This window comes from Chrysochloris asiatica, unplaced genomic scaffold, assembly GCF_000296735.1.
Source record: "Chrysochloris asiatica unplaced genomic scaffold, ChrAsi1.0 scaffold00010, whole genome shotgun sequence".
NCBI classification, from domain to species: domain Eukaryota; kingdom Metazoa; phylum Chordata; class Mammalia; order Afrosoricida; family Chrysochloridae; genus Chrysochloris; species Chrysochloris asiatica.
In genome coordinates, this window is record NW_006408528.1 from 12,117,980 (window position 1) to 12,130,853 (window position 12,874).

General features: G+C 37.6%; 1 protein-coding gene across 2 annotated transcripts in view; it reads left to right on the forward strand.

Annotated features, from left to right (window-relative positions):
* Nucleotides 1-12,874, forward strand: part of PON3 (paraoxonase 3) — a 114,967-nt gene that overhangs the window by 21,113 nt on the left and 80,980 nt on the right. Inside the window, exons 5-8 of one of the 2 annotated variants that reach the window (XM_006834275.1) lie at nt 4,781-4,907; nt 8,856-9,056; nt 10,065-10,146; nt 11,008-11,136. The exons of the other annotated variant lie outside the window; for it this stretch is intronic. Coding sequence (XP_006834338.1) covers nt 4,781-4,907; nt 8,856-9,056; nt 10,065-10,146; nt 11,008-11,136 — 539 coding nt within the window. The remainder of the gene's footprint in view (nt 1-4,780; nt 4,908-8,855; nt 9,057-10,064; nt 10,147-11,007; nt 11,137-12,874) is intronic. 2 annotated transcript variants of the gene reach the window in all.

Here is a 12,874-nt window from a genome sequence, read left to right on the forward strand (position 1 = left end):
CTTTAGGGGAATGTAAATAAAAAACTCCACTGTTGTTGTTAAGTGCTGTGGAGTTGGTTTGACTCATAGAGACCCTGTATAGGGTTTTTGAAGAGTGACTCATGGGGTTGAACTGCCAATCTCATGGTTAGCAATCCAGTGCTTACCTTACAGCACCACTCCCTTCACACACCCTAATATGGTTATAATTTTACAAGTGTTAGCAAATGTGTGACCAAATTGTAATCCTCATACATTGCTGATAAGAATGTGAAATGGTGTAGCCCCTGTAGAAAACAGTCTGATTTTTCTTCAAAACATATAGTTGCCATGTGACCTAGCAATTCCTTGGTATGTATCCAAAGAATTGAGATATGTATGTCCATACCCAAAAACGGTATGAATGTTCATGGCAGTATTATTCACAGTAGCCAAAAAGTGGAAACAACTCAAATGTCTAACAACTGACAAATGCATAAACAAAAATATGCTTTAACTACATATTATTTGGTAATAAAAAGGAATGAAATACACATATGCTGTAACAGAGATGAACTTTGAAAATACTATGGAAATCAAGAAGTCACTGGTGAAAAATCTATGCAAATCATATAATCATTTTATATGACACCATTTACATGAAATATCCACAATGGGCAAATTCATAGAGGCAGAAAATAGATGAGAAAGTGAGGAATAGGGAGTGACAGCTAATGGAAAAAGGTAAGTTTTGGGGTGATGCAAATATTCTGGAATGGGTGTTGGTTGCACAGCTATGATACTTAAAACCACAGATTTGTACATTTTAAAGGATTGAATTTTGTAGTATATGAACTAGTTCTTAACAAAATTGCTATTTAAAAAAATAACATACTTATTAGTAAATAATATGTTCTTTAAGGCAATAATTTCTAATATTAGTTGTTCATAGTTTATAATTCCAGACTAATTTAATTTTAAATACTTGTGGATACTTAGAGCTCTTAGAAATATAAGAGCAGTGAAACCTCGCTAGTTGTTACTACATGACGGGAAGCCAAACTGGAGTGTTGAAATTCAGAATTTTTAAGGAAATGGGATTTAAATTCACCAAATACATACTAGAGCTACAAAGTATTGTTAAGGGTAAATCTGCTGAAAGTGATTTTAATGAATAGAATGAAATGATTAATAATTATCTCTGTCTACTTATCCAGCAGGTCATTATTCATTTCCTTTGGTCTATACCAACACAGACTTGTTCATTTGGAAATAAATGGGTTGCTTTAAAAGAAAACTGCTCTAAGTAGGGTAAATATTACCCTGAAATCTTACACTTATACTACTTATTTACTTAGCAAGCCCTGCTTTAAAATGTGTATTGCTTTACAGTTTACAAAACCTTTTCATATGGAATAGCTTAATTATTTCTCAAAATAAAACCCTGGGGGTCAACATTTACACCTCCCTTCTTTCCTGACTTACTCATTCTACTGGTTCCAAAATTCTGTCTAATCTGTCTTTCAAATATCTCTTTCATCTTTTTACCTCTCCCATCTTCACTGCCAGAGTCCTGGTGTGGTGCTGTGGGCTAATGCGTCAGACTACAAAGTCATTTGAACCTCAAGGTCAGTGGTTCAAGCTCACTAGCCGCTCCGTGGAAACCCTATATAGGGTCGTTATGGGTCAGAATTAACTCGAAGGCACTTAACAACAACAAATCTTCACTGCCACCACCCTAGTCCAAGCCCGTTATGTCTCACCTAGATTCTTCAGTGGGCCCTAAATGCTCTCCCCATATTCCTCTTATATCACTTCAGTTCAATTTCATAGCCAGACTTATTTTTATGCAAATTTGATCATTTCACTATCTTCTTAATGTTCATTCTCCAGATTGCTTCCCATTACTCTATGATAAATCCCAGTTTCCAGAATGGTCTGGGTTTGTGAGCTCTACTTCTACCTTTTTATTCCATGTGCTCTTTCTAACCTTCCTGGACACCACATTCACCCTGACTGTCTGCAGCAGCCTCACTGGTTTTCTTCTGTTTTTGTTGTTGTTAAGTGCCATGAGTTGGTTCTGACTCATAGCAACCTGTATAGGGTTTCTAAGGAGCAGCTGATGGTTTTTGAACCACTGACCTGTGCTTAGTAGTCTAGTGCTTGTCTTACAGCATCCATCACACCAAGACCCTGGATTTTTTTTGTTGTTGTTGTTCTATAACATTTTTCATGCCTCAGGGCTTTGCATCTGTTGTTTCCTCCACGTGAAATGTCTTTCCACTACCTCTGGCTTACACTTGTTCATCATTCAGATTTCAGTTTAGAGACTGATTTCTCAGGTTAGCCTTCTTACTATCTCGAAGCACATTATGAGCCTTGTTATGTTATTTCTTGGTGTACTCATCCAAGTAGTAAATAATGTTTGTTATTGTTAAAATAAACCAAGGTTCTTTCCATCTCCTGCTATTGGTCTAAACAGCTCTATACTTAATCATCAGTCTTGAAGTTGGTGATACTCTATAAAGCAGGCATATTTCCACTCCAATATTCTTTGTTTTCAGTTGTTTTTTTATTATTATTAACTATTTCTTCCCCTTTTCCTCTCTGGAATATGACTTATTCATTTCTGAATTCCCAGAGTCTGAAACAATATCTAATGCACAGAAGTACTCCATTGTTGTTGTTATTATTAAGTGCCGCCGAGTCTGTTGTGATCCATAGCGACTCTGTATAGGGTTTCCATGGGCATGTGTTAAATGGATACAGAAGTGAACCCCAGGATACAGGCAGAGCAGATATCCACACTCCATTATATTTATGAAAAAATGGGATTTCATTTCTGTTAATAGCACATCTAGAACTAGAACCCAGGTGATCTCAATGTTCACCTTGCGTCCTTTCCTGAGGTGGGATTGGATTTCAAGCTTCATTTAAATAATTTGAAAGTCACCACCTTCTTGCTTGACATCTTGCTAGACATAAAATGCTTCATTTCAGAGAGTATAACAGACTCCTAGTATGGCACTATAGGATCAGCACTGTGCTGCAAACCATAAGGTCAACAGTTCAAACCCACCAGCTGTTCCTCAGAATCCATACACAGAATCACTATGAGTCAGAACCATACTGTTAAGTCGATGAGACTTAACAACAGTAACAGCAATGAGTGGTCAGTAAACATGGGAGCCATTTCAGCATATAAAATAATGGTGGTGGTTATGTGCCGTGGAGTTGATTCTGACTCATAGTGACCTTGTATAGGGTTTCCGAGGCTGGAAATCTTTAAGAGAGCAGAAAACCTCATCTTGTTCCCACATAGTGACTGATAGATTCCAACTGTAGACCTTGCAGTTAGTAGTCCAATTTGTAACCCACCATGCTACTAGGAGTCCTGATGTGGATGAGCACTAGACTGCTAACTACAAGATTGATGGTCCAAACCCACCAAGCGCTCCTCAGAACCCTATACAGAGTCACTGTGAGTTGGAACTGAGTTTCGGCACTGAACAACAGCACTACCAGAATTTCTTATGCGATAATGGTAGAGATGCTTCTAGTTTCAGTTTTACTTGTTTAGTTTTGATTTTGTTTTACTGAGATGAGAATAGTTTATAGATTGACCCTCAGGCATATATAATCAGTCTTTCAGAAGTTGAATATGCTGTGATTAACAGCTTATTTTATTAGTCAACTCTCTTTGTTTTGTATCTCATTTATAAGGCCGAAACATAACAACTAGAAATTGAGATGGAATGAGAAGATGAAGACAAAAGTATTTTATACCAGGCATATCTGGTATGAAAAGAGAGGGCATGGGAATTGAAGGCATACAATCAGAGTAGCACATATGATGGTTCTGTCTTGTGTCCAGCAAAAGGCTGCCTGGCTGAAGGGCCTTGTTGGCTCTATTGTTTAGATCAAGCTTTGAGTCAGCCCAGAAGAAAGCTTCAACCAGGAGCACCTTCCCTAATTTGCATAAAGGTGCTCTCTGTATTTCAGGGAACTAAGCCCTGCATTTCCAGACTTGGGCTTGCTCCATCACATACTTGAAAACTGTATCAAGAATACAATTAAAAAAATAAATAAATAAAAGAATACAATCAAGTCCTATAGGAGGACAGGGTCATGTCCTTTAAAACTCCAAAGATCATCCTGCCTGGAGCTCTGGACACCTCAGAAAACAACTCTGAGAAGCTGTCAATGTAAAAACAGATAAGTGCACATTCTTGAGGTTGGTAGTACCTGGAGATGGTTACTTAATTAAATTCACATTTACATTCCACATATGCTGGCTTTACTAAATGTTGCAACTTCAGGTTATTGTTTTGTGCCAGAAGTTCATTTTCTAACTGGGAGTGTTGCTTAATCTATTTACACAACTCTGGCATTTCTAAACCTGTGATGCAATGTAAACAATTCTCACACACAAAAAAGAACTCTCAGCCAATTTTTGTTTGCTTCTACCCACTTATCTTGTGGCAGGACCACCCAGAGAAATCACATTCCGATTTCAGCACCATTGTAGAGAGGGATTTTCATGTGTGACTGAAGAGACCATTGCAGAAATATAATGGGCTTGGCTTTGACCTTTGATAGTATTGAAATGGATGAGGAGTTGCTAACCTCTGAACTTTACTTTCCTCAAAAGAATAAAGATTTTAAAATTTCCTTGACTCATGTAATAGGTGGGCTGTAGGGATCAAGTAAAAGATGTTTGATAAAAACCCTTGGAAATGGCAAAGTTCTACACCAAGTTTAATAATTGGTTACCATAGAAGTAAGCTTCTTACATACAAATTATTCGTTCTTTTCATTTTAGACCATACTGTGTATCTTTATGTTGTGAATCATCCCCACATGAAGTCCACAGTGGAGATATTTAAATTTGAGGAACAAGAACATTCTCTTGTATACCTGAAAACTATAAAACACAAACTTCTGGAAAGGTATGGAATAAAAGCATGTCACACTTCTGTTCATTTTGCACCTCTGCTGATTTGTTTTCTTTGCTTCAGGAGATTTTCTTAAACTTTTGTTTAGTAGCTTTTTTTTGCTAAACGTTTCTAAAGGTTCCCATGGTAACACTGCCCAGCACTTTACAAGAAATTGCTGTATTCAGTGTTGAATATCCCTATATGCTCTAACATTTTGAAAGCATTTTAATCCTATAAAGGTGCCCACTTAGATTCCCCACTCTAATTCCATCCTCTTTTCCACAGTAACTCAATGCCTATTCTAGGTTTTTCTGTAAACACCTACACCCTTTTCTAGTTGTCCTAGTAGGTTATATTCTAAGAGCTTCATCCCAAATGAATCATTTCTTTGTTTGCTTAGAGTTTTAAAGTCGAATTTGGAAAAAAAAAAGTCCATGGCACTAATAAAAATTCATTTATTAAACGTTGACTAGGTATTTGGCACTATGCCAAACATTCTTAACTTAATTTACTTCTCACAATAATCAATAGTAATAGATACGAGTAAACGAAAACTTAAAGAAATTCTATACTAAGAAACTTTCTGTAGTAAAAAAAAAAAGTTACACAGTTCTAAGTGGCAGAAACAGAGTTTAAACTTTGATTCATCTGAATTCAAACAGGCACTCTATCTCAATGGTGAACATATTTCTTATTGTGTTCAGAGAAATAGTAAGTTTTTAGTGGATGAGGTGCATGCTTCAAGGCCGGAACAAACATTGTGTTTTGCAAAATGGTTGTTGTGGTTGCCGTTAGGTAGCATCGAGTTGGTTCTGACTCATAGGGACCTTATGCACAACAGAAAGAAACATTGCCAAGTCCTGCACTAGCCTCATAATCATTGCACACTTGAGCCCATTGCTACTACCACTATGCCAATCCATCTTGTCAGGGATCTTCCTCTTTTTTGCTGACCGGAATTCCACCTTACCAAGTGTAATGTCTTTCTCCAGGGACTGGTCCCTCCTGGTTTTGCTGTTGTTGTTAAGAGCCCTGGAGTCAGTTCTGACTCAAAGCAATACTGTATGGGGTTTTCAAGGAGCAGCTGGTGGGTTTGAACTGTTGACCTTGTGGTTCATAGTCCAGTGCTAACCCTACAGTGCCACACTAGAAGTCCACACACTCTTGTTAAGATGTTCTAAAATAGTGGCGGTTGATCTTTACATGGACTATAGGATGGAAAAAAGCAATTGTTCTCTCACACCTTTTTTCTCTTTCTAAATATCACTTATGTATTTATCACCATAGAATTTGGAGACAACAAGATTAGAGGGCAAAAGGGCAAAAGTTAGAAAAGTTGTAGTGATTGAAACTCCTTCAATGGTACATGATGCGGTGTCTGAGGCCACGATGAGGACCAGGGTAGCTGGGAAACTATGCATAAGATGATTTATCTGTGCCTCAATTTCCTCAGCAAAATAGACATTTTCTCATGATTGACTCACCTTACTGCTAGATAGAGAGCATCAAATGCAATAACATATGACCTCACAGAAGGCACAGCCTAAGAGAAAGCCTAGCATGAAACTGCCTTATTAGGGAGTACAATACCAGGAAGCGGGAAAAGCCCTTATAAATATATCAAGTCAGCCATTTCTTAGTGTAACTGATTGTTTGAATTCATGGGACTATCTTATAATAAGCAGTATAGTCTGGCCCAAGATAAAAAAAAGAGAAAAATGTATCCATTGATACCCTCATTAATAATCTCATATTAATCTCATATTAAAACTCTAAGCAAACAAAGAAATGATTTGCCTCAAGGGGTAGTCACTCAAAAGTCCCTCTACAATCCCTGCATTCTTGATTGTGTTTGTATAGTCACACCTTGGAGCATCCTCTCCTTTGACATTAGCAGGGAAACCTGGAGGTGAAGGTAAGAGGCCCACACCAAACTGGAGGTAAAGTCAGGTTGCAAATGTGGGAGGCCTATCAGGTCCTATGCAGAGCTGGTCACAAGGGACCAAACAGTGAGCTAGTAGAACCCATTGTGAGGGAATTACACTTTCTCTAGGGTATTCAAGAGTTACTTGGATATACATATTGACCAATACAATTACAACAGCAAACTGTTGGAAGTATTTGTGAGAGAATTTCACTATAGGGTGTCAGGAAATACTTTTTGAAGGAAAGAGCATTTAATCTGAGACCTGAAAGATGAGAAGTCCAATGATCTTGGGAAAAACAATTATACCACAGAACCTCCAAGTATTTCCTTATTTATATAACTTTTCCTTTCCTAAAATTTAAGGTAAAAATATTTCATCCTTTTTTGTTGTAGTGGTTTAACAAAACACTTACCATTTCAACAGTTTTTACTTGTGTGTGCAGTCCAGTGGTATTACTTAAGTTCCCCTTGTTGTATAACCATTACCACTATCATTTCCTAACTTTTCATCAAACCTAACAGAAACTCAGCACCTTCTAATCAGTACTTCCCATTTTCCTCCTATTTAATTCTTTGTTTAATGCTTACAGGTCATTGGGTTTTATTTTCGTTTGTTTGTTTGTTTTCCAAAATTGGCATGACTTTATTGTTTTTTACTGGTTTCAAGAGTGAGATTTGCTTGGTTTAAAAACTGTAACAATAGTGAAGAACATAAATGAGAAAGAATATCAACCAGCTCTGGTAGTGTAATGATTACGAATCGGGCTGGGAACTGCAAGGTCAGCAGTTCGAAACTACCAGCTGTTCCGCGGGAGAAAGATGAGGCTTTGTGCTCCCGTAAAGATTTACAGCCTCGGGAACCCTGTACAGGGTCACTATGAGTCGGAACCAACTCCACGGCACATAACAACAATAACAACTCAAAGAAAATAATGGAAAAGAAAAAATGTAGCATCGTACTGGCTGAAAACCACAAAGTTTTATTTTGTTGTCTCTTCTCACGTATGCTGGATATCCAATATGGGCACCTCAGTTTCCTACTGTCCTCACTAAGACTCTAGGAAGATGACATCCTCTGTTATCAGGGAAATCACTGGATACTGTGGCAGAGTGCAGGAAATACAGTGGATTATGCACTGCCTGTGAAAGTGCTCAATCTGAAAGTTGCACACATCCTTCAATTTCATTGTCCAAAGAAAATCACATGGTTATGCTTAGTTAACTTCAAAGGGCTAGAGAACAATTCCAAAAAGAAAAACAGAAATACTGGTGAACTAACAATAGTATCAGAATCGACTCAAGGGCACTTAACAACAACAACAAGTATAGTATGCACATCACAGTTAACCATTATTAACATTTACAAATCAACATTTTTGGAATTTGAGATTTATTTTACATTTGTTTATGTCTTTCTTACTGCTGTGGAAGGTAAGAGTGATAGATAATAATGTTCAAAAGAAAATTCATTAGGGCAATGTAAAATTATGTATTTTCTCTGAAATTATTTAATGCCTAATATTGTTAAGGAGCCCTGGTAGTACTTAAGGCTAAGCATTGGACTGCTAACCACAAGGTCGCCAGTTCAAACCCACCAGCTGTTCCATGGGGAAAAGATGAGGCTTTCTGCTTTTGTAAAGAATTTAAGCCTCAAAAACTATACACAGGATAGCTGTGAGATGTAAGCAACTCGATGACGTCAGGTTTAGTTTTGTTGTTGTTAGACGCCATCGAGTCAATGACAACTCATTGTATCCCTGCATCCAAGAAAACAGAACACTGCCAGGTCCTGTGTAATCCTCATAATCATCACTATGTTTGAGTCCATTGTTGCTGTTCGTTGTGTCTGCATCATCTTTTTGATCATCTCTTTTACGCTGACCCTCTACCAAATTCCTACTAGTGCATGTATAATTTTTAAAATTGATGAACCAGTTGGTCATTTTGGAAATGCAGTGATTTTCACAAATGGTCAGGATACTTCAATATTTTATGAGTTGTTGTTTTTAATTTTCTTTCTTTTTTCACTTTAGTGTGAATGACATTGTGGTTCTTGGACCAGAACAGTTCTATGCCACCAGAGACCACTATTTTACCAACTTCTTCTTGTCACTACTAGAGATGCTCTTGAATCTTGACTGGACTTACGTTCTTTTCTATAGTCCACAAGAAGTAAAAGTGGTGGCCAAAGGATTTAGCTCTGCCAATGGAATCACAGTCTCACTAGACAAAAAGTAAGTTCCTTCAGAAAATGTCCACCCTTTGCCCTTGGTTTTTGACATTCTAGTAGACTCCTTCCCTAGGGAGATGTCTCCTTTCTTAGGACTAAGTAGTCAATATTGTCTTGGAGAGCACAGGGTTGGCCATGGGTCACACTAAATGTGTCATCTTAAGCAAACCATTTGTCCTTTTGCATTTCCAATTTCCCTCAATAAAATGAGAGATTTAGACTCACATATCTAAGGTCCTTGTTCCAAATTCTTGCATCTGTCTAGGAAAACATTTACTTAGTATACTGAAGAGGGAAACAAATGTGTGATACCTATGCTCTTTGAACCCCTTTACTAAGTTCAATTACTCAAAAGCTCTTCTGAGAGAGGGAGGTATAACGTGGATTAGGTATGTGATTGTATAAATTCCAGACTTACTAACATCCTACAGTAGAATATACTATGAGGAAGTTTTTTATTTTTTTAAGCAGTAAATTTTATGAGAAAATACTCCTTAAAAGTATTTAAAAATAGTTGTTTTTGTTTTTGTTTTTAAATGTTACAGTAATATTGCATTTGAAATAATGAACAGAAATACTCCCTGTGAAAAACAACTCTAAATATTCTTTCTCTTTTAAAAAATGACTCTGATTGGCCTCTATGATCATTTGATATTTCTTTTTAAGCACTTGCATTTGAAAACATAGATCCTGTTCTGCTTAGAAGAGGTCCACTTATCTTCCTTCACTTGTGACTCCTGTAAAGATTTTCAGTCTCAGAAACTCTACAGGATTGAGCCTCTATGTCACCTAAAAATGCCAATTTTATAGTCATATGTCATATCCAAACCTTACTTAAAGCATTTCAGGAATGTTAAAAACACCGCTCCATTATCTTCTCTCACTGAGGTTTAGAAAGTCAGTGTAGTGGTACTTGGAACTACTGTGATTTTTTATGCCTCTTCTCCAAAGTAAAATTTAGTGTCATCTCTCATTACTGCCTATTTAAATGAAAATATTGTTTATTTAAAAGGTATGCCTATGTAGCTGATGTCACAGCTAAGAACATCCATGTAATGAAAATAAAAGACAACTGGGATTTAACTCAACAGAAGGTAAAAAGCATCTGATTTGCTCATATAAGATGCGCTCTTATATTAGCACCATGTTGGACCTCAGAATGTGCTCTTTCAATGACAGAAACATGGCAGTGTTAGGGGAATGCGAGTAAGCTTGTGTTTGCACTTCTAAAATGCCCTCTAGATGACGCTGACCAGAAGGAGATGGTGCCCGGATACTACTGCTGACTTCTGTTACAGGGATGACAATAGAGGGTCCTGGATAGAGATCCAGAAAATTATGGAACAAAATTCAAAATCATAAGAGCCTGGCCTAACTGGTCTTATTGAAACTAATGAAACCTCTGAGACTATGGCTTTTAGCCACTCTTCAGGCCTGAAACCAAACTCAACCCCATGGCTTAACTTTCACTCAAACAATAGAAAGCCCTGTATGATGAAAATTAATACCAGGGAGATACATACTCCTTAGACAAGCAATCACAAAAGATCAAAAGGACAGCATTTTCTGAGGGATAAAGCTCAGAAGACAAGAAATGATAGGAAAGAAGGCCAAATAGAAATGGCAAACATAGGGAAGAATTTGGAAGAGTGCTATAATATTGTGGGAACTGTATTCAATGCTAAGAATTTGGAAGAGTGCTATAATATTGTGGGAACTGTATTCAATGCTAAGAATTTGGAAGAGTGCTATAATATTGTGGGAACTCTATTCAATGCTAAGAAACAAAATGTACATGAATTGCTGAATAGAAAATCAATTTGCTCTGTAAACTGTCACTCAAATCATACGCACAAAATGTTCATATAAATAAATAAGTAAAATGTCTGTGGAGGAAGGAAGGGATGTGGATGGGAATTGAGACAATGTTTTCACTCCTTCCTCTTTGTTGGAAGGTAATACAGTTGGACACCTTAGTGGATAACTTAAGTGTCGATCCTGCCACAGGAGATATTTTAGCAGGATGCCATCCCAATGCCATGAAGCTGCTGATCTATAACCCTGAGGATCCTCCAGGAGCTGAAGTAAGTGTCTATATTTCTCTCAGATCATGGTCAAACCTACAAAAACAAAAAATTTGTTGAGGTAATGGGAGATTTTAAGCAGGCCACGTTTGATGTTCCAGAACTGAATAAATCTACATCTGGAGAGACTAAAATTTTTGATGGGGTAAGGAGATATTAACCCTTTTAGGCCACCAAGTGCCTAAGTATTGCCAGTGGATGTCAGACAGCCAGTCTCTTCATTGTTATTGGCAGTAATGGGAAAACTTGAATCTGATTATCATACTTCTAATCAGGACGTAGACTTTGAACAGGACTCGCAGTTTAACAAAGGCAAAGGCATTTATGGAACTGTCTTTTTCTGTACAAATGGCCATGAAACTCAGGTAAAAGGATTTAACTGACTGTAATCTCCAAACATGATTTGGTTTTGCCTACCGTTTCTAAAATATATGACAGTGTTGGTGAATGTCTCATTTTTAAAGTATCATTTGTGTTATATAAAAATATCTCTTCTAAGCTCTAATGAACTTAAATATAGGCATCATTTTTGGCAAATATTCATTGATAGACTCATCACAAAAATTTATGGAGCCCCAGAAACTGTCAGGCATCGCTCTAAGACTTAGGATATAGCAAGGGAAAAACCCCAAACAAACAAAAACAGATTCATGCTCTTAAGGAATAGGGAAAAATAATGAACAACAAACTTAAGAAATAATTAAGGTATGTGTTATGTTTGAAAATAGTAATTTCAATGGAAAAATAATATAGCAGAGTAAAGAGGATCAAGATTGCTGCAAGCAAGTGGATGAGCAGCTCCCGTGATTAAATGCAGTGATCAGTGTAGGTCTCATTGAGAAGGTAAGATTTGAAGAAAGCTATCTGGGGAACTGAGAAACTGGAATTCAAATATTGGGCCAGGAATCGGTCCAGTGACTAATTTAGAACATGTACTTACTTCTGCTTCTAGTATTGCTATGTTCAGTTAATAAATTGACATATCATTCATAGCTTCTTAAAAAGAGCACTGAAAAATATAAAAAGAAACAGAAGCTCAGCCTGAACCTAGCATCTGAAGAATTGCTATCCTAAGCTAGCCAACTGCTCTTGCCTCAGAAACAGACCCTAGCAAGCCATAGTGCCAGAAGAACAAACAAATCTGTGTTGAAAGAAGTACAGCCAGAATGCTCCTACGAAGCCAGGATGGTGAGACTTTGTCCCTCATACTTTGGACATTCTATCAGGAGGGATCAGTCTCTGGAGAAGGACATTATGCTTGGGAAAGTGGAGGGTCTGCAGAAAAGAAGAAAAGTCCCAATGAGAAGGACTGCCATGGTGGCAGCAGCAATGTGCTCAAGTATAACAACAATTATGAGGTTGGCACAGGACCGGGCAGTGTTTCATTCTGTTGTGCATGGGATTGCTATGAGTTGGAACTGACTCAAGGGCACCTAACAACAACAACAACCCATTGGTCCTTACTCCTTTCTATAGTAGATATCAAAATTGTATAAACCCTCTGTTGAAGAATTTAACTAATGTCAGAAAACCAATATTCTTCAGTGGATGGGTATCATTAAGGCATCACTAATGCTTAAGGAGCTCTGGTAGCGTGGTGGTTACGAATCGGGCTGCGAACCTTAAGGTCAGCGGTTCGAAACTACCAGCCACTTCGCGGGAGAAAGATGAGGCTTTCTACTCCCGTAAGGATTTACACCCTCGGAAACCCTGAACAGGGTCGCTATGGGTCGGAACC